Raw genomic sequence first — 25252 nt, 5'->3', positions numbered from 1 at the left:
GAGACTCGAGGATCTCAGGTCACGACTTGGAGCGTAGGGAGTCAGACGCTCAGATATATGACTCAGTGCTGAACCATGTTGAGCTCTAACGGTTATTAAAAGAACCTTAAAATCAGCTCTGAGGTTAACTGGCGGCCAGGTCACACACGTTTTCATGGACAAAGTTCCAAAACTTTTCCAGGACTTTTCAAGGACCTGCAGTCATATTTTTCACACATTAGAGTTACAGACAATAAATAAATATGTGGGAGATTATCCATGGAGAGTTACGGTAACAATTTCATAATACACAACAAAGCTCCAGGACTCTTCCAGGCCTGGAAAATGAGACTGCAGGACTTTTCCAGGTCTTCCACCGTGGGAACCTTGACTCATGGTGGTGGTAGTGACGGCGCTGACTGTCATGGATGAACCACATGTGTGTTATGTGACAGTTTTCCAGAGAAACTTTGAGCAGGTTCATCAACTTCCTGTGTGTGTGTGTGTGTGTGTGTGCACGCGCGGGGGGGTTACTGTTTTTTGTTTGTGTTCTCAGGGGGTCATGTGACGTGAAGACTTCTCTTAGGTAGCGTCAGCAAAGGTGACTTCTAAATTCACTTCTGCCATAAAACACAACTGTGTGTGTGTGTGTGTGTGTGTGTGTGTGTGTGTGTTGGAATGTCAGCTATTCAGTATGCGGCTGCGGGCCGAGCCGTGCCGTGCCGGGACAGGCTGGGAACACCCGACACACTCACACACTCACACACTCACAAACACACACACTTTTACAGTTGATGAAAACTGTTTCCGGTTGGACTGAGACATTAACCGAACTGAACTGATTCAGTCTTCAGACTCAGCTGTTACATTCGGCTCCCTCACAAACCACCAACCAGACACTGTTACAGAAATCTCAACTTTTAAACTCGCTGATCTGCAGCTCGGCGGCTGAGTGTTACACAGCTCTGTGAATCCAAACACACACTGAAAACTGAGATTTTATCAAACAGCTGCGGCCGAACGAAAGACCGTCTCACCTTGTTTCACAAAACACATTCATTGTGTTCTCTCAGCGCTCAGTGAAGACAGAAAAGTGACAACATGTAAAACGCTCAGATCTTTGAATGGAGTCTGGCGCGTCGCTGTCAGACACGCCTGACTCAAACACGCTCTTTCCTTCCTGCAGCAGCTGCAGCTCGGTCCAACTTAGAGCCGTGAAAACGAGACAATGTGATCCGGGTCACACTCACCTGAGCTCGGCGGGCAGGTCTGTGGTCCGCCGGGGTCCGACCGGCCCGGTGCCACTTCCAGAAAACCTGCACAGAGTCCAGAGGAGACACAAACGATCCGCACCGAGAGCCGCACAACAGGTCCGACAGAGACCCCGCCCCGCCCCGCCCCGCTCCGCGCGGCGCCGGGAGCTTTTCTGACACTCCACAGCGGCGGAGCTGCTGCCTGGCTCCTGGGCAGGGAAGAGAACCGACAACCTGCAGCTGCCGCCTGGCTCCTGGGCAGGAAGAGAACCGACAACCTACAGCTGCTGCCTGGCTCCTGGGCAGGGAAGAGAACCGACAACCTGCAGCTGCCGCCTGGCTCCTGGGCAGGAAGGGAACTGACAACCTACAGCTGCTGCCTTGCTTCTGGGCAGGAAGGGAACCGACAACCTGCAGCTGCTGCCTGGCTCCTGGGCAGGAAGAGAACCGCCAACCTGCAGCTGCTGCCTGGCTCCTGGGCAGGAAGGGAACCGCCAACCTGCAGCTGCTGCCTTGCTTCTGGGCAGGAAGGGAACCGCCAACCTGCAGCTGCTGCCTGGCTCCTGGGCAGGAAGGGAACCGCCAACCTGCAGCTGCTGCCTTGCTTCTGGGCAGGAAGGGAACCGCCAACCTGCAGCTGCTGCCTTGCTTCTGGGCAGGAAGGGAACCGACAACCTGCAGCTGCTGCCTGGCTCCTGGGCAGGAAGAGAACCGCCAACCTGCAGCTGCTGCCTGGCTCCTGGGCAGGAAGGGAACCGCCAACCTGCAGCTGCTGCCTTGCTTCTGGGCAGGAAGGGAACCGACAACCTGCAGCTGCTGCCTGGCTCCTGGGCAGGAAGGGAACCGCCAACCTGCAGCTGCTGCCTGGCTCCTGGGCAGGAAGAGAACCGCCAACCTGCAGCTGCTGCCTGGCTCCTGGGCAGGAAGGGAACCGCCAACCTGCAGCTGCTGCCTGGCTCCTGGGCAGGAAGGGAACCGCCAACCTGCAGCTGCTGCCTTGCTTCTGGGCAGGAAGGGAACCGACAACCTGCAGCTGCTGCCTTGCTCCTGGGCAGGAAGGGAACCGCCAACCTGCAGCTGCTGCCTTGCTTCTGGGCAGGAAGAGAACCGACAACCCGCAGCTGCTGCCTGGCTCAAGGGGTTGATGTCAGGAGGTCAAAGAGTGTCAGTAACAAATATTCAGTCAGTTCAATATTAAATAAATATTTAAAGGTCAGTTTATAACAGAATAAAACAAAATAAGATGATCACAGTTGATTAAATATATTTTATATTTATCTTTTATTTCTACATTTTAAACAAAAATATATTTATATATTTTTAATATAAATATAATATTTATTATATTTATTTAATTTATATATATAGAACAAATAAGTTGATCACAGTTAAATGTGTTATCTTTATATAAATAAATATATTTTATATTAATTTTTATTTTTTTAAATATATTGTATATATCATTTACATCTAAACTATATATATTATACATATATTATAAATAATATTAATAAGATGATCACAAAAAATATTTTATATTTATTTATATATTTTTTTAAATCTATTTGATATGATGTATAATATATTATATTCCATTAGTTCTTTAAAGTCGTGTATCAGAGGCAGGAAACGTCTTTAATATTTACATTGTTGGAGGAAGTTAAATTATATTATTATCAACATTACGTACAGTCAGTGTTTTATCATGTGGTCATTATTGATACTTTGTTTTTTTGTAAACTCTTAATTTGAAAAGTCACCACTTCCTGTGGCAAAAGTACAGTACCTCTAACACACACACACACACACACACACACACACAGAGCAGCTCAGCTGATATGATTTATTATAGTAAAAAATAAAATCAAACTTTGATCACTGCAGATTTAACTCTTTATTAAAACACCATATTTCATCTTCATCATCCTCTGACATCATCACCATCATCATCTGACCATCACAGAGTTAATATAAAAATCTTCATCATTAAACTCTAAACATGAAAATACACTGTAATATAATCAATAATCAATAATATAAAAAGGTGAATCCTTCATTAAAACTTTATTGTGAAAAGCTCCGGACAAACGACAGTCGTTATTTTTCATTTTCTACTGAGTAAAGTTCAAAACATCTTCATGATGATGATGATGATGATCATCATCATCATCCTCACACAGTCAATACAAACGTCTCTGTCGTCAAACACATTGAAATAAAGTTTTATTGAAAGTCTCCAGCAGCAGATTGATTGATTTATTCATCAGCTGAATACAAACCGATTGATTATATTAACAGTTAATAATCTTATACAGTGTCACATGACCTCATCACGACCTCAGAGTCTTTGTAAAGTCACTGTTGGCACTTCCCGTCTCCACCGTAACCATGGAAACAGACTGAAATATCAGCCTTTATGAAACATAGAATAATGATACACAGGAGGCGTTCAGGTACAGTACAGAGTGTAGGTCACCTGTGTTCTGACAGACTCACAAATACAGGCACATTGATCAGTGATCGTCACAGACATAGACATGAACACGCAGACGCCACATTGACTGTGTCAGCCCATTGCTGTGACACGTCAGCGACACCGCCATGTTGGAGAGAGCAAGACTTCCTGTAAACAAATGACAGTAAACAGAAGAGCTTTAATGTTTATGTTTCTCAGTCGACTGCAATGACTTTGTTTTTATATTCCTGGGTCCATGATCTATGTGTATCAGAAAAGAGTTTGTTCTCCAGTTCAGTAGAATCTTGATATTTAGTCTATAATGAATCACTGAATTATTTTTATGGTGTAAAATAGCAGTTGACCTATGGCTAAGTCCCGCCCTCAAACGCGATGAGCCAATCACAGCTTTTTCTGAGATTTGAAGTTTAAAAATGGTCAAACGGTGTGCATGGGGTACATGCAACTCTGACACAAGGTATCCTGAGAGGCTGGGCGACCAGGTGTATTTTTTACACTTTAAACCACATCTCAACCGAGAAAAGTGTCTCCTTTGGATAAAGTTGTGTGGTAACGTTAGACCACAACATCAACTCAACGTGAATAAGATTAACAATGATGTCTACATCTGTTCTAAGGTAAGTCAACATTGTGTTTGAGGCAACATATTGTCACTTTGCTGGAAAGAAATATAAAGTTATCTTTAACATCTCTAACTAACGTTAGCTAAAGTTAGCCTAACGTTAGCTCCTAGCTGCGTTGTTCATCATGTCACCTTGTTTGCTGGGAGTTCATTAGCCTATTTTGTTCTAGTTTTGTACTTTGGTGATGGTACATCATTGTTAGCTGTTGTCCAAAGGGCTCTAGTTAAGCTAACGTTAACTTCTGGAGCTTAGCTTCATTAACTTATCTGTAATGGCAGAGATAACAAAGGTTGGCAAACGTTATGCTGAATGATTCAGTGTAAATACTGTAGCACCAAACTAACGGAGAGACACTCTTGGTAAAGATGGTAAAAAGGCCGTTATCCTTTTCTCATATTCTGAGCCAAAAACCTTAACTTCAGTGGCACTTTAACTTGTTGTCTTTGATGGTGACGGCAACCAGATGCGGTTCACAAGCGTACACTGTGACCTGTAAATTTTGGCTTGTAATTTAAGTTTTTCATCGACCTTCTCAACAATAAAATGATGAATATATCCCTCCAATGCGTAGTTTAGGCCCTTTTGGTTACTTCTCAATGACATCTGATCGTTATGTCTCCAAAAATCATCAGTTGCCTCCTGTGAAATGCCGTGTACTGTGACACCTGCCATAGCGCCGCTCACTGAATGTTGATAGTTTGTCCGAGTGAGTGGAGGGGGCGTGGCTTAGCCATAGGTCAATTGTGATGAGGGATGTAAAATCTCACATGGATTAGATTATTTTTCTTGGTTAATATTTGTGGAGATGTCTCTACAGAATATAATCTAATGTGGATGTAGATAACTAGCATGCTAGCTAGCTAACGCTGTCTGCTTCTCATTAACTCCTCAATCAACAGAATAAAGTCACTTTCACCACTGCTCATTTTAGAGAGAAAACATGTTCTTGATTTAGATGATCAACTGGACGATGGATCATAGATGTTTGTTTCTGGCTGCCAGCGATGAGCCGTAGCTAACGTAGCTAGCGCGCTGTTGTTATCAAGCTTTTTATTTTCCCGTACCTGTGTAGCAGTAGTTATCTTATTTTTTATCAATACTGTATAGTTTTTATTTAATAGTTTTCCACTGGGACTGGTGTTAAGTTGTCAGTGAGCGCCCACTGCTGGGCCTCTGCAGACTGCAGGGTGCGCCCCACAGATCAATCCCTGCAAACTTGAGTGGGACACCCCGTTTATAAATGCCAGTCTGCTGTCATCATGGTTTCTGATTAGCTCTCTGAAAATGTATAAAACACTGTTTTTGTTGAGTTGTAAAATTCAGGAATGCACCATATTGGATTTTTTGCAGATATCCAATATGCTGAAGTCATTTGACCGATAACCAATATTGATATTGATATATGCACTATTTTCCCCTCCTGATGTCAGTGATCATCATCAAGTCTCTTCTGTTGTGGATTAACATCATATTATACAGACTGTGATGGTGACGGCCCACCAGCAGGTGGAGACATGAAACACTGTTCAGTGTCTGTGATATTCATTCATTGTGATAAATAGGAAAAAGCATGTTGGCTGATTCTGAGAGTTCACTTAAAAGATGATATCAGCTGATATTGATGACGTGCCGATATTATCGTTCATCCCTTGTAAAATTTCCATGTCTGACACATCACAATGTTAAAAAAAGACGCCTTCATTCAGTATCAAGTGTTTTGGTGCTGATACTGTCGTGCTGTGAAGTCATTTATTGGGCTCGCCACACTGTGACTTTGGTAGCTTGCATGTTGTCTCAGAAAAAATCTGCAGTGTTTCCTGCTCACTGACTGCTGGCTGAAAGACTTCTTTCTTTCTGTGGTTAAACAATTTATGGAGCTCATTATCACGAGGGGCTGCTGTGAGATCTGATGTGACTGTGGTGTCACCAGTGTGCCATCCCCGTCAATGAATGGCTGGTTGGAGCCAAAGAGAGAATGTCTGTGCCTGGTTAATCACGTAACACAAGACAGAGAGTAAACAGCACTACGGCAGGACGCAGACCAGTCTACAGGACAGTTATACAACATAAACAGAGAACATGTTGTCTTCAGTGTCCTCAGTGATGAAAGTTAATATATTCTGTTATGATCAAGGAGTTAATAACCGGACAGCGTTAGCTTGCTAGCATGCTAGCTATTTGATGAGTTGCCTACTTTCACATAAAATTAGATTATATAGGGACGTCTCCACAAATATTAAGCAAGGAAAAATTCATGTTTGACAGATGTCAGATTTTACAGTTTTACATGACAATAAAATATCTTCCAGCACGTCAGTAATTCAGTTCCTGTCAGTCTAACACTCCTCTGCTGAGCGTCCAGCAGTGATTATAGACTAAATATCAACATTATAATAAACTAGAGACAAAACTTTTATCTTGTCTACACACAACAATCACAAACTCATTAATATAAAAACAACTCATTGCAGTCGGTTGAGAAATAGAACCATGACAGTGATTTTAAATCAGTAAAACAGCAGCTTCTGTTTACTGTCATTTGTGTAGAAGTCTTGACCTCTCCAATATGGCGGCGTCTTTGACATATGATCCAGCGGCCAATGAGGCGTTTGTGTTTCTGAATCTATGGTCACAGGTGTTCACTTCGACCGTCTGCCGGCCAATCACAGCAGAGAACTCTCAGTGGTTTCAACATGAACACATTATCGATGGCTGATTAGTGACCATCAGGCAGTTATTGATCAGTTCTAGTAAGTGCTCGTCAATAAGATCTGAATATAAATATTTATCTTTATTCTAAATATTTGTGTTGTATTAGTAAAATAAACCTGTCCATCTAAAAATAGATTAATTTTCATTTGTTAGATAAACATTAGTTATCGACCCTGAAACTCTAATATTGATAAGAGAATTGATTTTTTATCTAAAAAAAAGGAGGCTTTTTCATTACTGCTGACATCATCGCTGACATCACTGCGGTCAGACTCTCTGGTGTCATGAAGCTGGCTCACAGATCACCATGGTAACAGATCAGAACACAGACCAATCAGATGGCTGGAAACCTGACGTGACTCTTTCTACTTTAAAGTTTTGATCCATGGAGGTTTTATATGAGCCGAGAAGTGATTTAAAAATCTGTGACATCATCACAATGTAAAGTCTATGAGCCGAGCGGGAACTTGTGGGCGGGGCCAGTAGGAGAAATATCACTGCACATGTTCAGTGAGCTGCATACCCTCAAGCTAAACCAGGAGGCCAGAAACTTTTTTTGGTGTATGCACGAGGCGAGTAATAGGAGCCATCTTAACATGTGGTACGATGATATTATTAAAAATCTATGAAAAACTAAACTCTGTTATAAAAACAATAATTATTTTGACAATCAGCTGTTAATTATAAATCTTCAGTCACCAAATCAGATCAAACTGAAGACATATTTAACAATGGACTCATGTTAGTGGTGCTGAGCTCAGCTTTGTCATCTATCATCTGCCAACTGTATCTGTGACATGTCATCTGTCTGCTGTCACTCTCAACTGTCACCTGTCACTTTCACCTGTCATTTGTCACCTGTACCTGTCACTGTCACGTCACTGTCACCTGTCACTTGTCATCTGTCACTGTCCCCTTTACCTGTCACTGTCACATGTCATCTGTCACTGTCACCTGTACCTGTCACTGTCACATGTCATCTGTCACTGTCACCTGTACCTGTCACTGTCACATGCCACTGTCACCTGTCACTTGTCATCTGTCACTGTCCCCTTTACCTGTCACTGTCACATGTCATCTGTCTCTGTCACCTGTACCTGTCACTGTCACATGCCACTGTCACCTGTCACTTGTCATCTGTCACTGTCCCCTTTACCTGTCACTGTCACATGTCATCTGTCTCTGTCACCTGTACCTGTCACTGTCACATGCCACTGTCACCTGTCACTTGTCATCTGTCACTGTCCACTTTACCTGTCACTGTCACATGTCATCTGTCACTGTCACCTGTACCTGTCACTGTCACATGCCACTGTCACCTGTCACTTGTCATCTGTCACTGTCCCCTTTACCTGTCACTGTCACATCATCTGTCACTGTCACCTGTACCTGTCACTGTCACATGCCACTGTCACCTGTCATCTGTCACTGTCCCCTTTATCTGTCACTGTCACATGTCATCTGTCACTGTCACCTGTCACTGTCACATGCCACTGTCACTTGTCATCTGTCACTGTCCCCTTTATCTGTCACTGTCACCTGTCACTGTCACCTGTCAACTGTCACTTGTCAACTGTCACTGTCCCCTTTACCTGTCACTGTCACATGTCATCTGTCACTTGTCACCTGTCAACTGTCACTTGTCAACTGTCACTGTCCCCTTTACCTGTCACTGTCACATGTCATCTGTCACTTGTCACCTGTCAACTGTCACTTGTCATCTGTCACTGTCCCCTTTACCTGTCTCTGTCACATGCCACTGTCACTGTCACCTGTACCTGTCACTGTCCCCTTTACCTGTCACTGTCACATGTCAACTGTCACTGTCACCTGTACCTGTCACTGTCACGTGTCACTTGTCATCTGTCACTGTCCCCTTTATCTGTCACTGTCACATGTCATCTGTCACTGTCCCCTTTATCTGTCACTGTCACATGTCATCTGTCACTGTCACCTGTCACTGTCACATGTCACTGTCACCTGTCGACTGTCACTTGTCATCTGTCACTGTCACCTGTACCTGTCACTGTCACATGTCACTGTCACATGTCATCTGTCACTGTCACCTGTACCTGTCACTGTCACATGTCACTGTCACCTGTCACCATCACGTCATCTGTCTGCTGTCAATGTCACCTGCCACTGTCATCTGTCACTGTCACCTGTCGTCCGTCACTGTCGCGTCACCTATTATTTGTCAGACACGTCACCTGTCACTGTCACATGTTGTCTCTTTTATTTTTTCCAGCTGATCAATAAACCAGCTTCATGACACCAGTACTGATCTGGATCACTGCTGACCCCCTTCATGAGCCAGACTGCAGAGTCCACTGAGTTTAAAATCACTGTGTGTGTGTGTGTGTGTGTGTGTGTCTCTCCATGGTAACTAGTAAGAGCAGCAGATTTCTTCCAACAGAGACTCAGAGTTAAACTCAGGAGAGTGACTCCTCTTCATCTGTAGTTCACTCCTCATCCTCCTCCTCTTCACTCTTCATCCCCCTCTCCTCTTCTTCCTCACCCCCCTCCCCCTCTCTCTCTCCCAGAAGCCCACACAGCTCGGCCAGTCTCTGTTGCATCTTGGGAATCCCGGACAGCTGACTCTCCAGTCGATGTTTCTCCTCCTGTTTAAATAAAGTTTCACTGTCAGTTTAAACTAATGACAGAGACAGTCTGTTTAAATAAAGTTTCACTGTCAGTTTAAACAGAGATATTGGATGAAGGGAGATACCCAACTGTAGGCTTATCCAATGTTAAGAAAACGGTTACTCTTCCTGTCTCCTAAGTGGGTGTGGTTAGCTCTCCCTCCAATCAGAGCCTGTTCTCCCTCACCCCCCCCCCTCCCCACCACAGTGTTGAACAGAGGCTCTGTGGATGTCTGTGTATGCAGATTGAGAAGCAGGTGGAATGAAAATACATTCTTCCTATTATTGCAGCCTATTGCTGCACAAAGTTTGGGCATTTTTTATTTATTATTAGCGGTAAATAACTGTTTGTAAACTAACTGTGATTTTACCGCCTGTTTATCAAGATCACGAGATCTCGCAAGAACTTGTTTCCTGAGACAGACAGGGCTCAAACAAAGTTAATTGTCTCTTGATCTGTGTGGATGAAAAATGCAGCTTTAGTGTCAGAATGTTGGTAAGATGTGTGGCTTGTGGAAAATGAACCCAATATTTACTTTAGTGACTACTGGGCGAAAGAATTGACCATAAATTGTGATCACGTTCATTTTCCTCATTGACGACAATACGTTCAGAGCTGCCGCAAGTCTCCTACGGGGGCGTGGCGCTGACGTCACTGAATCAGGAAGTGAGCTGAGTTGGGTATCTCGCTTCATCCAGTATCTCTGGTTTAAACTAATGACAGAGACAGTCTGTTTAAATAAAGTTTCACTGCTCTTGGCATGAATAGCCCATGATTCCTCTCCACACACACACTTGTACATGGTGTGTGTGTCAGTGTGTGTGTGTGTGTCAGAGGCATGTTGTGCGGCTGATGTTACCATGGTTACCACAGCAGGGGTTGTGGGTCAGCTGAGGAGATTCACTTATTTAAAGATCTTCACACACTGAGCTGTGTGTGCGTGTGTGCGTGTGCTGTACACTTGTCAGGTCACTGATGACCTGCAGATGTTTGACCTGTGTGAGAAAACCTACTCAGATGGGTGGAGAGAGACAGACAGGTGGAGAGAGACAGACCTGCAGAGACAGACGGGTGGAGAGAGATAAAACGGGTGGAGAGAGAAACACCTGCAGAGACAGACGGGTGGAGAGAGACAGACCTGCAGAGACAAATGGGTGGAGAGAGATAAAACGGGTGGAAAGAGACACACCTGCAGAGACAGACAGGTGGAGAGAGACAGACCTGCAGAGACAGACAGGTGGAGAGAGATAAAATGGGTGGAGAGAGACAGACCTGCAGAGACACACGGGTGGAGAGAGACAGATGGGTGGAAAGAGATAAAATGGGTGGAGAGAGACAGACCTGCAGAGACAGACAGGTGGAGAGAGAGACAGACAGGTGGAGAGAGACAGACCTACAGAAACAGACAGGTGGAGAGAGAGACAGATGGGTGGAAAGAGACAGACCTGCAGAGACAGACAGGTGGAGAGAGATAAAATGGGTGGAGAGAGACAGACCTGCAGAGACAGACAGGTGGATAGAGACAGACCTGCAGAGACAGACAGGTGGAGAGAGATAAAATGGGTGGAGAGAGACAGACCTGCAGAGACAGACAGGTGGAGAGAGACAGACAGGTGGAGAGAGACAGACCTGCAGAGACAGACAGGTGGAGAGAGACAGACGGGTGGAGAGAGACAGACCTGCAGAGACAGACAGGTGGAGAGAAACAGACGGGTGGAAAGAGACAGACGGGTGGAGAGAGACAGACCTGCAGAGACAGACAGGTGGACAGAGACAGACGGGTGGAGAAAGACAGGTGGAGAGAGACAGACGGGTGGAAAGAGACAGACGGGTGGAGAGAGACAGACCTGCAGAGACAGACAGGTGGAGAAAGACAGACAGGTGGAGAGAGACAGACTTGCAGAGACAGACAGGCGGACAGAGACAGACGGGTGGAGAAAGACAGATGGAGAGAGACAGACGGGTGGAGAGAGACAGACCTGCAGAGACAGACGGGTGGATGCATCCAGAGGTTCAAACCTCCAGCCTCCTTCTCCATCGAACTGCAGCAGGTGAGAGTGGTACTTCCTGTTGGAGGAGAGAAGAAGAAGAAGAGACAGGAAGTTGAGAGTGTGTCAGCTGAGAGCAGCTCAGAGCTCTGCTGCCCCCTGCAGGACTACGTGTGTGTGCATGTGTATGTGTGTGTGTGTGTGTGTGTGTGTGTGTTCACTGACCACAGGGAGGGTCTGTGTGTGATGGACAGCAGAGCTATCCCAGCATCCTTTGCAGCCTGGAAGATGTTTCCCTCCACGTCGATGCTGACGGCGCTCGTACACTCGTCCAACAGAGCGTACCGAGGGCTGAGAGGAGAGGAGAGGTTACACGGTAAAGCTCCAGATCCACATATGGCTGTACAGGTCATAAGCCCCGCCCCCTTCATGTGAGCAGACGGGACATAGAAACTCAAACATGTCAAATACATTTTTCCCAAAGATGGTTTCCGTCATTTCAGGTCGTTCTTATCAGGCTGCTGTCTGATCTGTGTCTGTTTCTCTCATGACTTTGGTCTCATTAGTTATTGGACGCTATAAAAACAGGGTCTGATGTCATGACCAGCTGAGTGTGCCAATCAGTGTGCTCCACCATTAATAATAAACAATAATAATAAATCTTATTTAAAGGCACCTTTCAAGGCACTCAAGGTCATCTTACAGAACAAGTAAAAGGCAATTAAATTTAGAAGGGCTAAAAGACAAATCAACCATCAACACAGTAAAATGTGAAATCTGCAGCAGAGCAATGGCAGTGAAACAGAACAGGCCTGTTTAAACAGGTTTTCAGGCGTCACGTTGCTTGCGCCTGATCAGACGGGTGTATGGGTGGGAACTCGAAACTGCAGAGATCACTACTGTACAGACTCTGGCTCCAAATGACATCACCAGCGTCACATGGCAGCAGCCGTGTGCGGCCATTTTTTGTACATTGGCAGGAAGTGGAGATGTGTCATCCATCTTTATCCTCCTGAGACCCTGTGTCCTCATATGAGGACGTCTCATTTTGGGTTTACATGACCTCACACTTCATTCTGCTGAACTCAGACCTGTTGTCCTCGTTCGTGGCCACTTTTTTGTCCCATCTAGTGGCCCTGGCGCAGCACCGAGAATACGACCAAACTTGACTATCCAGAGGAAGTAAAGTCGTGACAAGGTTTCCGTGTGGAAGGATAATTTGCACAATACAATAATCCATGTAAAAACAAGATGGCAGCCATCTCTGCCAAGTCAGTCTGCAGCCAACCCCGACACACAAGTGGACAAGGTCCAAAACCTGATCACAGGTCAAGGCTGAAACTTTATTTATGATTAATTATGTTTGTACTTCGATATGGAATACACATGTGACTAATTTTAGGAACAGTAACAAGCTAAGACACTGTTAATTAGAAAGTACTCGTCTGAAGACACTGGGACTTAATTATCACTGACGATGTTTAGTTTTTCATACTAATCAGGTCCAACCGATCCCAAATAGCAAATTTGGGAAATTAAAATTAAAAATACAAACCAAACAAAAGTTCGGGTCTCAGGAAGATGTAAACGTTATATGATACATACATATTAACACACGTGTATATGCAACAATATGAGATTTTTACTGTACGAAAACCACCTCAGAAAATATCAAGGTTTCACAGTATTACACAATTATTATTATTATTATTATTATTATTATTATTATCAGTCTCAGTGACCGTTAAAGTACTGTGTGTTTCAGTGTGTGTTTCAGTGTACTGTTGTAGTGTTGCTGTGTACCGGTGGTAGAACATGCGAGCCATCCCCATCCTCTGCTTCTCTCCTCCAGACAGGACATCCTTCCAGTCACTGACCGACTCCCAGCCTGACACACACACACACACACACAGATACAGATATTACAGTAGTACATGTAGTACTGTGTGTTTACATTCACATTCGTTCTGCTCACACTATAAACTCTGTACCACATGATGATGTCATCAAACTTTCCTCAGCTATTTCTGGAGAGCATAAATATAGTAATTGCATTACTACTGATACACACACACACACACACACACACACTGACCTCCCTCTCTGTCCAGGATGTACAGCAGGTGGACGGTCTTAAGGATCTGCTCCAGATCTGAGTCTGTGACTCCTCTCTGAACCATCTCCTCCACCGAGTCCGGATAGATCACCTGGTCTCTGAGGGTCCCCTCTGACATGTAGGGCCTGTACAGTGCACAGTACAACATCACTACTACAGTATTAATACAGTACTACAGGTAGGTCAGCTGGTCTCTGAGGGGCCCCTGTGATGACAGAAATGTCCACCAGAGCTGTTGCCTGGGAACTGAATGTTCATTTCACGACTTTAAGCAATGTCCAATGTAGTTTCGCTGAATTTCACAGTACATCCAACCAGTCTCACAAGTCATGCGTTCACAATGATGACCTGCTGTCGGGTCCAGACCCTGCTGAGGATGATGAGCGTGCACATGAGCTTCACTGAGACAGTTTCTGATGGTTTGTGCCAAAGTTGTTCAAACCAATTACTGCTTCAGCTGTTCAGTAATGGTCTTGGATGATCTTGCTTATCAGCATCTTGATATGTCACATCTGTCAGGTGAACAAATTATCTTGGAAAAAGAGAAGTGCTGTACCTCTGAGGGATGTAGAACATGTGCTGTGGGTCTGGACGGTACAGCACTCCTTCATAAACAGGCCACAGTCCACTGAGGATCCTGAACAGAGAACTCTTCCCACAGCCGTTTGGACCTGTGATCAACACGTTCATCTTCTCGTCCACCTGAGAGACAAACAGAGACACAAGACCACCTTCATAAAACTAAATGCATAGACATAATGAGAATATATTATCACAGATATCCATCCATCATCTTCTGCTTATCAGCAGCAGTAGGCTGAGCAACATGCTCCAGACACCCCTCTCCCCAGCAACATTTTCCAGCTCCTCCTGGACGATCCAGAGGCAGAGATATATAATCTCGCCAGTGTGTTCTGGGTCTGCCCCGGGGCCTCCTACGAGTTTGACGTGCCTCAAAATCCTCTAACAAGAGGCGTCCAGTTGGATCCTGATCAGATGTTGAACCACCTCAACATGAAGGAGCAGCGGCTCTACTTCGAGCTCCCTCCAGATGTCTGACTCCTCCCCCTATCTCTAAGGTTGAGCCCAGACACCTTTCAGAGACGACTCACTTCAGATGCTTGTATCAGTGACCTCATTCTTTCAGTCACTACCCAGAGCTCATGACCATAGGTGAGGATTGGGGCGCAGCTGGACCAGGAAATGGAAAGCTTTGCCTTCTGGCTCAGCTGCTTCTTCACCACAACATGCCACAATGTCTGCATCACTGCTGATGCTGCACCGATCCACCTGTCATCATCTGTCCATCTCACACTTGATTTTACCCTCAATCATGAACAAGACCCTGACATTCTTGAACTCCTTCTCTTGAGGCACTAACTCTCTCCCATCCCAGAGGGGGCAATCCACTGTCTTCCAGCAGAGAGCCATGACCTCAGACTTAGAGGTACTGACTCTCATCTCAAACTGAATCCCTTCCTCCCCCCGGCTGCACCTTGAAATCCTCTCCATGAATATCAAAAACAAAATCGGTGACAAGGAACAACCCTGGTGGAGGAACAACACCCACTGAAAACGTGTTTGACTTTGTGCCAAGTGTGCGGACACAGCTCTCACTTTGGTTATATAGGGACAGGATGGCTCAAAGCAACGACCCCAGTACCCTCCACAGGACTTCATGGGGCACATGGTCCACAAAGCCACATAACCCCGTCTCCTCCTGAATCTGAGGTTAAACTATCAGTGAATCACACCACTCAGCCTTGTGTATAGATATAATTACAATATAATAAATTAATGTATATATTAGAATAAATAGAAGTATAGATATAATCATGAATGAAACGGTGGAAAAAAAAATATATATAATAGATTAATGAACAGATATAAGAAAAATTATAATAAACACATGTATCGGTATATGAGCTGAAAAGAGACTTGGAGGACTGCAGACCCCAAACTCTTCCTCAAGACCGCAGTCTGACAGAACGGACCAATCAGAGAGCATCTGTCAGAGCACAGAGGTCAAAGGTCGAGAATCAGATGACAGAGAGGAGTTTCTGTTTCCATCAATGTTCTTCTTCTTCTGTTTCCTTCTTCCTCTCTTCTCCTCTGTCTGAGTCTGTGCCACAAAAATGTCCTGTTCCATAATCCCTCTATTGTGTTACTGTGCATCCACACACACGCACACACACACACACGCACACACACGCACACACACACGGACGCACACACGGACGCACGCGCACGCGCACACACACACACACGTTTCAGTAAATGCTAATGAGCGCAGTCTCTGCTCTGACCTTTGACCTCAGAGATGGAAAGAATGAGAAGAAGAAGAAGAAGAGATTAAAGGAGGGCAGAGGGCTGACTGCACTGAGCATGCTCCATACTACAGTGACATCATCACCATCCTATGTGGATAGAATCAATAAAACTTATGTTACAATCAGTCGTTACTGTCTGAAAGTGTTCAATGTTGATTTATATTCATTTGTATCACTCATTTAATTTTCAATAAACATGTCAGCACCCATCAGAATCAACTTCCTGTCTGATTGTTTTTTATTAAAACAGATAAAATATAATTACATTTAAATATACAGTCTGTTCGACAGTCAGCTCTTTGTCATCAACACTCGAGTCATCAATTCATCTGTGGTCATCAACGGTTTCTTCTTCAACACTGACACCATGTGGTCACCAACACACACTGCATTACCCAGCTCTGTGTGTGTGTGTGTGTGTGTGTGTGTGTGTGTGTGTGTGGTACCTGGATGTTGAGGCTGGAAACCACCACATCTCCAGTTGGTGTGATGATTGGCAGGTTCTCACAGCGAATCCCCTTCTCCACACTGATCACCCGACCTGCACATGCACATTATATATGTGATATTAAATTAGTAATTGTGCTTCATGAGGACAGTAGAGAAAAAGACATGTGAAATAAAGTTAATTATTAACTGAGGAGGGAAACCTCTTTTATTAACACAGTAACTCTCACGTCTCTCATTTCCTGCCTCGTCTCTGACTGATGCTCCGTTCTGTGAGTGCTGTATGATATTCAGGAAAAATAACTACGCCATATTCTAGTATTCAGCCCTGAGTAGTGTCTGCAGGTAGGCAGCCTGACAGCTCAAACCCAGGGGAAAAATGTCTTCCAGTGCACAGTATTAATGTGACTGAACTCAGCTCTCACCTCTGATCTCCATAGGACCACACACTCTCTGACCATGCTGGACCACAGCTCCTGCTGCTCCTCCTGCTCCTGCTGCTCCTCGTCCTGACACCTCCTCTCTGTCTGCAGAGCGCCGGTATATTCCCTGATTCACATCTTCAAACACGTCCAACATCTCAGAGACCCGAGAGGTGTAGCCTGCCAGCTCCGTCACCTGCACACACAGGCAGGAAGTTTATATACAGGCTGATGGAGAAAGAGAGGAGAAGAGGAGGAGGACACACAGGAGTTTATATACAGGCTGATGGAGACAGAGAGGAGAAGAGGAGGAGGACACACAGGAATTTATATACAGGCTGATGGAGACAGAGAGGAGAAGAGGAGGAGGAAACACAGGAGTTTATATACAGGCTGATGGAGACAGTGAAGAGTCACAGCCAAGGTGTGAAAATGAAGGACTGCCATTTTGAGTTTGATTTAGGTGAAGAAAGAGGAGGAAAAGGAGCAGTGGTGGAACAGAAAGAGGAGGAAAACAGCAGGAAGGAGAGGAGGAGGGGGTGAAGAGGAGAAGAGGAGGTGACGTAGGAAGGATGTGCACCTCCTTGTATGAGCTCATGATCCTCTCCACAGCATCGGCAGCAGCGTTCAGGAGGCTTCTGGCGGTGGTGAAGGCCTGAGTCCTCTCACTGACCAGATCCTCCTCCTTCATCACCAGGGCTGCCTGCTTCACCTCCTCGGAGTCTGACAGGTCAGAGATCACAGGTCGCACAGGATGAGGAATGTCAGGCATTAATCGCTTGTTACGTATGTTGGTCTAAAAGGTAATGTTGCTGCTCTTTAGTTTAGTAGTTGTACCGGCACCATGCTACAACAAATGCTACACTGGTTAGCTCACTGTGCATCACCAAGGTCAAGTGGGAGTTAGCTAGCATCACAGCTAATTTGGTCATAAGCTGGTGATGCCATCCTGTCTCGTGGTGGAGTTGCTGTGGAAACACTGTGCCCATCCTCTGGTCCCCATTGGTGAGTGAGTAGTAGTTTGTTTTGTTTAGTACTGTTAGCTCTGTTAGCAGTGTGAGCATGGCTAATGGTGCTAATAGAGCTAATAATGCTAACATACACTTACTCACCGTGATGACCTGAGGGGGAAAGACCAGAAGATGGACACCATATTTCTGCTGCAATGTCCTCCCACCACCATTGGTCGGGGGAACGTTATCAGCGTAATCGCCAAATTAGCGGTGCCTCTAACTAGCTTTTCCCAGTGGGAGTCAGTGGAGCACCGGACTAAAAGTAAAGGCCTCTCGTATTTCACCTCACTTTGTGTTTTTTAGAAGGGAAAGCTCTTTATCACCTCATAAAGTATGTCAGGAGTGTGTGTGATGTTTCGTTGGTGTGTATTTACCATATTTGGAATATCCTGTGGCGGTGATGATGGGCACAGCCACCATCACTAGACCGGATGCGCTCCATACGTACTTCATGAGGAACTGTTCCAGCATGACGTACCAGAGACGCTTCAGCAGAATCTGATGGATCTGAGAGGACAGGGACCTGTAGCTCCTCTGCAGCTGGGCCATCTCCACCTACGAAACAAACACACCCAAACATCATAAAGTAATAGTAATGACTTCCTGATAAAACTCTAGTTATGATTTAAAGCTACAGTTCAGTTTGTCCACTGGGGGGCGCTCACCTTGTGTCCCCCATAAAAGGCGATCTCCTCGGAGTTGGTAATGATGCGGGAGTGCATGTATCTCAGGTCTCCCTTCCTCTTCGCCTCCTCGGCCACCAGCTTCCCGAAGCGAGGCGAGCAGGAGCGCAGGACTTTGGCAGTGAACGCCACCACCAGGCCGGCGATGACGGAGGGCCACGTGGTGTTTGCTCCTGCAGAGAGGAAGAAGACAGTCATCACACTCCTCATCAGGACGACAGCTGTGTACACAGGTGTAGCAGGTGTAGCAGGTATACCTTTGGACTGGGCAGTGCGCAGCAGGGTGTAGCAGGTGACCACCACGTCCAGGATGGGTTTGGTCAGGTTGGAGTAGAGGTGAGCGATGGAGGCTGAAAACATCACAATGTCCTCCGTGAGAGACTGATCAGGGTTGGACAGACGGCCGTCCATGTTACTGACACGGTAATAAGTCTGCAGAGGAACACAGAGGGACGGACAGAGAGACAGAGAGAACAAATGAGGTGCTGTTGTAGAGTGTGTGAGTGTGTGTGTGTGTGTGTGTGTGTGTGTGTGTGTTACCTGGTTGGTGAAGTACAGCTGATAGGCGTGGTCGACCAATCGGCTCCTGAAGCTGAGGCTCAGCTGACCTTCAAGGAATCTGATGGCGCTGTTGATGAAGGTCGCAGGAACGGCGACGAGGAGCCACTTCAGGAGCTGCAGGATGAAGGCCTGAGGATCCTTCTGGACTATACACCTCACTATCATACCTGCACCATCAATAAATACACTTCAATATCACACCTGTCATAAAGGCAGACAGACAGACACAGACAGACAGACAGGCAGAGGGACAGACAGATAGATGGACAGACAGACACAGACAGACCGTCCAGAGAAGCCACATAGATGGACAGGAAGGTCCTGGTCATCAGGGTTAGTGAGTGCAGGGCAAGGAGGCCGATCTCTGGACACAGTAACCGTGGAAACAACAGCTTCAGCAGACGAGACAGCCTGAGGAGAAAGTCCCTGTTCACTGATGGAGACCTGAGGACAGACAGAACCACAGCAGTGAGACCAGTTCACCAGCTCTCTTTCATTCTGGTCTAACTGGTGTGTGTCAGCTGGTTTTGATTCATCCAAAATTCACCTTCGTCATGACGTCAACATGTGATAGAGGTGTCGCAGAGGACGGTCTGAGCTGTGATTAACAGTATCTTTACATGTGCTGTCACAGGTTGCGTGTGGTGGTGAAACGGTGGCGTCAGGTGACTGTACTAGTTTTGGAAGTATTTCTGATGATGTCACAGAAACCACTGACACATGTTCTGGATGTTTTTATCAGACTGTCTGTGATGTGTTGATGTTTTTGTTCTGGTGCTCTGCACAGATCTGACGCCTGTCCACCCGCCCACCTCCTGCCCCCGGCTCTCTGTAGCTTGGTGCGCCGCCATTTCTTTTCTTTTTTTCCTATGAACTTTGTTTATAGATTTTTACACACAAATAGATAATTGTGTTAAAGCACTTGTCAATGGCAGTGTGATGTAACAGTAGCGCAGTACAAAGGAAAACAAACGAACAAAAAAAACATACAATACTTCGAAGCTTCAGCCTGGTCTTATTTCACTTATTACAGTAAATAATGAACTTGCCCTTAAAGTCAGAGTCGGAGTAAAGATATGAAACAAAAACAGACAAGATTTAGTGGGTTATTATTCATGGACAGCTGGAAAGGTCATTTTCTTCACACAGGCAAAGAACGGCCCCACATCTTTTTAAATTTACTGGCAGAGCCTGTCAGTGTTTATCTGATCGTCTCAAGTTGTAAATTACTGAGAATCTGTTTAATCTACAAAATGTGGGAGAGCGGTGTTGATGATTTTAATCTCATTAGTATCAGACGTCTCGCCAATAATGTTAGAAAAGCTACAAGATCTGTTTCAAGCCTAGGCAAAGGCCAAACAGGGCCGTAATAGCATTAGGCTCGATAAGTGTCCCAGTTAGGTGTGCCACCACTCCCTGGTAAAGACAGCAGGTGGCACAGAGGTCCCCAGGGACCGCCGGTAGACAATAACCTTGTATCTTAAGGTTCATTAAATCCATCTGAATTCATGACTATGTAGGATAATACTACAGACGCTCCTGTTATCTTACAGTGCGCCTTGCGTTTGGCAACCTGCAAACTGCTTTCTGTGATCTGGGCCTGATGCAACTTTCACACCGCCACACAGTAACTCGCCGCCTCGAATCCCTTCAATGAGGGGAGAGCAGCAGGGAGGAAGTGGTCTCCAACACAGCTGTAGGGGGATGAATCAGTTTCCCCCCACATACAGATTTTGTTCTGCTGCGCAAAGTTCACCATGTTGAAGTTCTGTGAATAGCAGTCTGACTTTGGCCAATCAAAAAGCATCACAGAAGGAGACGGAAGACAAGATGGAGGAGCTGATGAGGTTGGCGTCTGAATACCCAGAGTGACAGCACCAGTAACATATACGACGGACAACCAGAAGAACAAACTGGACCTGCGATAACATTTCCACCAAACAGTGCAGAGAGCATGGAGATGGTCATTTCATGGATTTCTGTTTTACAGGCTAGTTTTCACTTCTGAAAGTGTTCAACAAAGTGCCAGCCGTCATCGCAGCTGCAGCCGCTTCTAAAGAGCTTGCAGGTAAGGACAGGACAGGTATCACACACCTGCTGTCTTTCTTCTTTTTGTCCACGGAGCTGGAGGAGGAGCTGCTGACCACGCCCTCAGGTAGGTTAGCTCCACCCAGCTGTTTACCTGCTGCACTCCCCTGATAACAAAACAAACACATGTCACCATCACTCTTCATCATCTGGCTGTCACAGTGTGTGTGTGTGTGTGTGTGTCTCACCTGTATCCTCCTCCAGACGTACGGTGACAACTTCTTGACGGCATAGGCGACGAGTATAGCGGCCGTCAGCTTCTTGAGCCTGGAGCTCCGCCTCAGCTGAGCCGGCAGCTGCTGATAGGTCAGCTGCATGCTGATGGGCAGGTGGCAGGCGACCAATCAGAGGACAATAACGGTCCCAGAGGGGTCCACCACGGGCTGTAGTTTGGTCGTCATGTAAACAGCATGATGATGTCAGAGAGCTATGCTCCACCTGCAGAGTGACAGGAACCAACATGTTCTCATTTCCTCATATTGTGGCCGAGTATTTTCAGGCTGTTTGAAGATGTTGTCGCTGTGAGCTTTAAAACATGAACATGTGATGATCAATTATTGGAGAACATAATGATCAGAGTAATCCTTACATTACTATGTACAATACTTGTTCAGCTTTTCACAGTTGAGTCTGAGCCCTGACATGTGGGAGTGTTTACGAGCACACTGATGATCCTGTTTGTGTGTTTGCACAATTAGACATCAGATCCTGGTTTCAGACAGCAGACAGAATGACACCTGATCCAGGTGTGTGATCTGGATCAGCTGTTTACAGAGTTGTGGCTTCTGTCTGTGAGGTTAATTCTACTGTTGATCTCATCTACAGCGTGACTGTAAATATACCAGGTGATCAACATTGTGCATTCTTTAATTGTAACCATCCCGAGGCACACCTGTGTAGTAATGATGCTGATGATGTGCCACACCTGTCAGGTGGAGGGACTATCTTGGGAAAAGAACAAATAATCAATATATCTACTGAGTGCATAAAATAGTCTGAGATCTTAAACTTAAACGTAGAAAAAAACGGGAGCAAAAACAAGTGTTGACTTGAAATTTCTGGTCAGTATTTGTGTGTTTATCAGTTTGTGAGCTGAAGCTAGTTCTCATCACCTCAATAAAATGTCAATAAAGTTTTGAATCTAGTTTAGAAACCAAGATCTTCCCAGTACATACTAAGGGACTGTTCTTTATTTATCAGAGGAGGGGGCGGCTGGGGTTTGACTGAAGCTCCAGATATTATTCCATGACCCTCCCTCCTCCATAAATGAGTTATTAGATTTTTAAAATTTACCCTTTGATGTTTGAGAGTTAAAAGTTGAAGATGAAATCCTGGAGTTGGAAAAAGTCTCAGTTTTTCACTCTTGTTGTGCAAACAGTTTATTTTTGGACAAATTTCAAATGAGACGTAGAATAAAGTGATTTTTATGAAATATCACTATTTTAAGATCAGATTTGGTTATGGTGGTTTTTATCTGACAGAAGCGTTCATCGCACATGATGTGTTCAGAGGCTGTCAGAAATTTAAAAATCAAATGATAATTTCTGTTTTTACAGTTTCTGGCTGATAAATTGTGTCATTCTGGCCATTTTAAAACATTACAACATACATACTATTTTATACAAAGGAGAATGAGGGTCATGTTAAAAAAAAATCTTAGGTTTCGGGAATAAAGTCAAAATATTATGCGATTAAACTTATATTTCAGGAGGAAAGAGTCACAGGTTAAAACCATAAAATCAGGTAATGCGGTATAAAAGTGACAAACAGTGTTGGGGTGACAGTAATATATGTTTCAGCATACCAGAGTAATATAATGTGTTACCAACAAGATTTCAGGTGATATGTTACGTAACACGTGACAGCCTATAGTGACCAACAGCCTTGGACACAGGGACAGGCAGAGAGAGGATCAAAGTCTGCCGGTTCCCAGTGTGCCGGTCAGCTACAGCAGCACCACAGAGAGAGTTATGACTAACAACAGGTGTGTGTTGGTGTTGCTCTGCAGCTGTAGATGTGAATGGAAACACATCCAACATACAAACGCACATGCGATGGCTTCACCCAGATGTATTGATCACTGGGACGAGGAAAATACACCAGATGCCAGCTCCTGATCCTCGCTGCTTTCAGGTAGCCTCAGGGCACAAAGGCTGAACAGGATACGGTGTAGGTTTATGAATGTAAACACAGTGAACAGGATAACACACAGTGCAGCATGACCCAGGGGTGCTGAGCACCAGCGGCACCCTTTTATAATGTAGTCTGTGCCATGACACAACAACCTTTGGATGGTGTTTTGTCTCTTGGTGCACTGACAGAGGTGGAGTGGTGTGGATGAATGAAAAATAAAAACAATAAACTGTTTATTCTAGGTGGTAACATGTTATGTGACATCATACATGTAATTGTGTCACCTGAACTCTTACTTCTGTACTGCCACATCATATATTATTGTCACCCAAACACTGCATGTACACACTTTGTCACTTTTTATATCATGATACTGACTCTCCATCTTTAATCTGTGACTTTGTTCTCCTAAAATTACAAATTTAATCTAATAAAATTTTGATGTTATTCTTGTAGATTTATGACTTTATTCTACTTGTCTTTTTTTTCTTTAACATGGCCCTAATCCTCCAGCTCAGATTTTACTATGGGTTTTTTTTCTGACTGAAGCATTTGTGGCACATGATCTGTCCACAATCACTTTTTGTTTTTGGTTCCTGGCCGAGATACATGGTGTCATTTGGGCAATTTTTGAGGAAAACATGTTTCCTAACCCGTGTGCAGGGTGTAAAACACACATTTCAACCATTTAAATGTGTGTGCCCCTCCCCTCAGCCAAATAAGCAACATAAGTCCCTCCCTGTGCTTTAACATTATTTGATATGCTTCCCCCTTTTTGACCTCCCCCCCCCATAAATAACGAACAGTCCCTAATATATAACACTACTCATAGGAGTTATATAAAGTTACTCACAGTGTGTGTCTGTGTCTCCGTCCGTTAAACTCACCACAATGGAGTTTGGTTCAGTGACCTGTTGAACACTCAGCCTGAGGAAACCCGGTAACACCGAATAAAACCAGCAGCGGTGAAGTCGGTCCAGCTCAGGGCAGAGAGCTCCCGTTAGCTCCGGTCACGTTGCCCCCGTTAGCTCCGGTCACTGAGCGCTAGTTAGCTCCGGTTACAGTTCGGTTAGCTTCCACGAGTAGCAGCCGGCTAACGGCACAAAGCTAACTGGTACTAACTGAGTTCCGCATGAACACACATACTTTAAATAACGGTGGACAACGGGTACCCGGTACCGTTACACCTGGTAACGTTAGTCCCGGTCCCCACGGAGCTGACACTAAACCGAACTAAAAGTTTAGCCCGGGTTTTAATCCCCGGCAGGCTAACGGAGCGATGCTAACTGAAGCTAACCGCTAACACAGCAGGAACTTTGTGTGATGTGAACATGAAAAGAGTTCAAAGTTTAACGGTTTGATCTGCTTCATCTGACCTACATCAGCCCTCAGCACCGACACAGCACCGGGACACATCCCCGCTCCGCACACATCCACCGTTAGATAGATTTCACCGGTTTGAAGTGTTTAATGTCACCGCGGAGCAAACTTCTGTTTACCTGAGAGGACGGGCCGCGTCCCAATACTGAACACACTCCTCCTTCACTCCTCCCCTCATCTCCTCCTCTCCTTCACACACATCCTACCTTCTTCTTCCTCAGTGTTTCTGATGTGTTTTAAGGAAACACAGCTGTGCAGTTGTTTAACTGTTTAATTTAACCCTTCAGGTGGGTACAGCCTCCACCTGAGGACACATCATCTATCTATCTATCTATCTATCTATCTATCTATCTATATTGAGTATATCTTTCTCCTCCTTTTGTTTTCTTATGTCATGTTGTATTA

General features: G+C 45.1%; 2 protein-coding genes across 14 annotated transcripts in view; both read right to left on the bottom strand.

The window, feature by feature from the left end:
• plxnb3 (plexin B3) overlaps window positions 1-1369 on the bottom strand; it is an 84814-nt gene extending 83445 nt beyond the window's left edge. For both annotated transcript variants that reach the window (XM_078169702.1, XM_033629003.2), the window contains exon 1: window positions 1230-1369. The gene's annotated coding sequence lies outside the window, so the exon portion shown is untranslated. The remainder of the gene's footprint in view (window positions 1-1229) is intronic.
• Window positions 1370-3114: 1745 nt separating this feature from the next.
• abcd1 (ATP-binding cassette, sub-family D (ALD), member 1) lies at window positions 3115-24978 on the bottom strand. Of its 12 annotated transcripts, none has more exons than XR_013491899.1 (18): window positions 24321-24978; window positions 21523-21772; window positions 21341-21441; window positions 19533-19690; window positions 19226-19413; window positions 18943-19117; window positions 18668-18858; window positions 18377-18557; window positions 17570-17712; window positions 16993-17185; window positions 16567-16661; window positions 14347-14492; window positions 13770-13915; window positions 13478-13562; window positions 11900-12025; window positions 11666-11753; window positions 7965-9664; window positions 3115-7907 (listed from the first exon to the last, which is right to left on the bottom strand). XR_013491899.1 is itself a non-coding variant. In XM_078169696.1 (17 exons), exons 2-17 carry the CDS (start codon window positions 21649-21651, stop codon window positions 9506-9508), a joined length of 2304 nt encoding a protein of 767 aa, XP_078025822.1. In that variant the 5' UTR covers window positions 21652-21772; window positions 24321-24978; the 3' UTR covers window positions 3115-9505. The 12 variants fall into 12 exon arrangements, 2 of the variants coding, with proteins under 2 accessions (XP_078025822.1, XP_078025823.1); XR_013491904.1 differs by having other exon boundaries at window positions 3115-8238; window positions 8298-9664; XR_013491901.1 differs by having other exon boundaries at window positions 3115-8517; window positions 8744-9664.
• Between the last annotated feature and the right edge of the window lie 274 nt (window positions 24979-25252).

This window comes from Epinephelus lanceolatus, chromosome 8, assembly GCF_041903045.1.
Source record: "Epinephelus lanceolatus isolate andai-2023 chromosome 8, ASM4190304v1, whole genome shotgun sequence".
NCBI classification, from domain to species: Eukaryota; Metazoa; Chordata; class Actinopteri; order Perciformes; family Serranidae; genus Epinephelus; species Epinephelus lanceolatus.
This window is presented reverse-complemented; position numbering and strand designations above follow the sequence as displayed.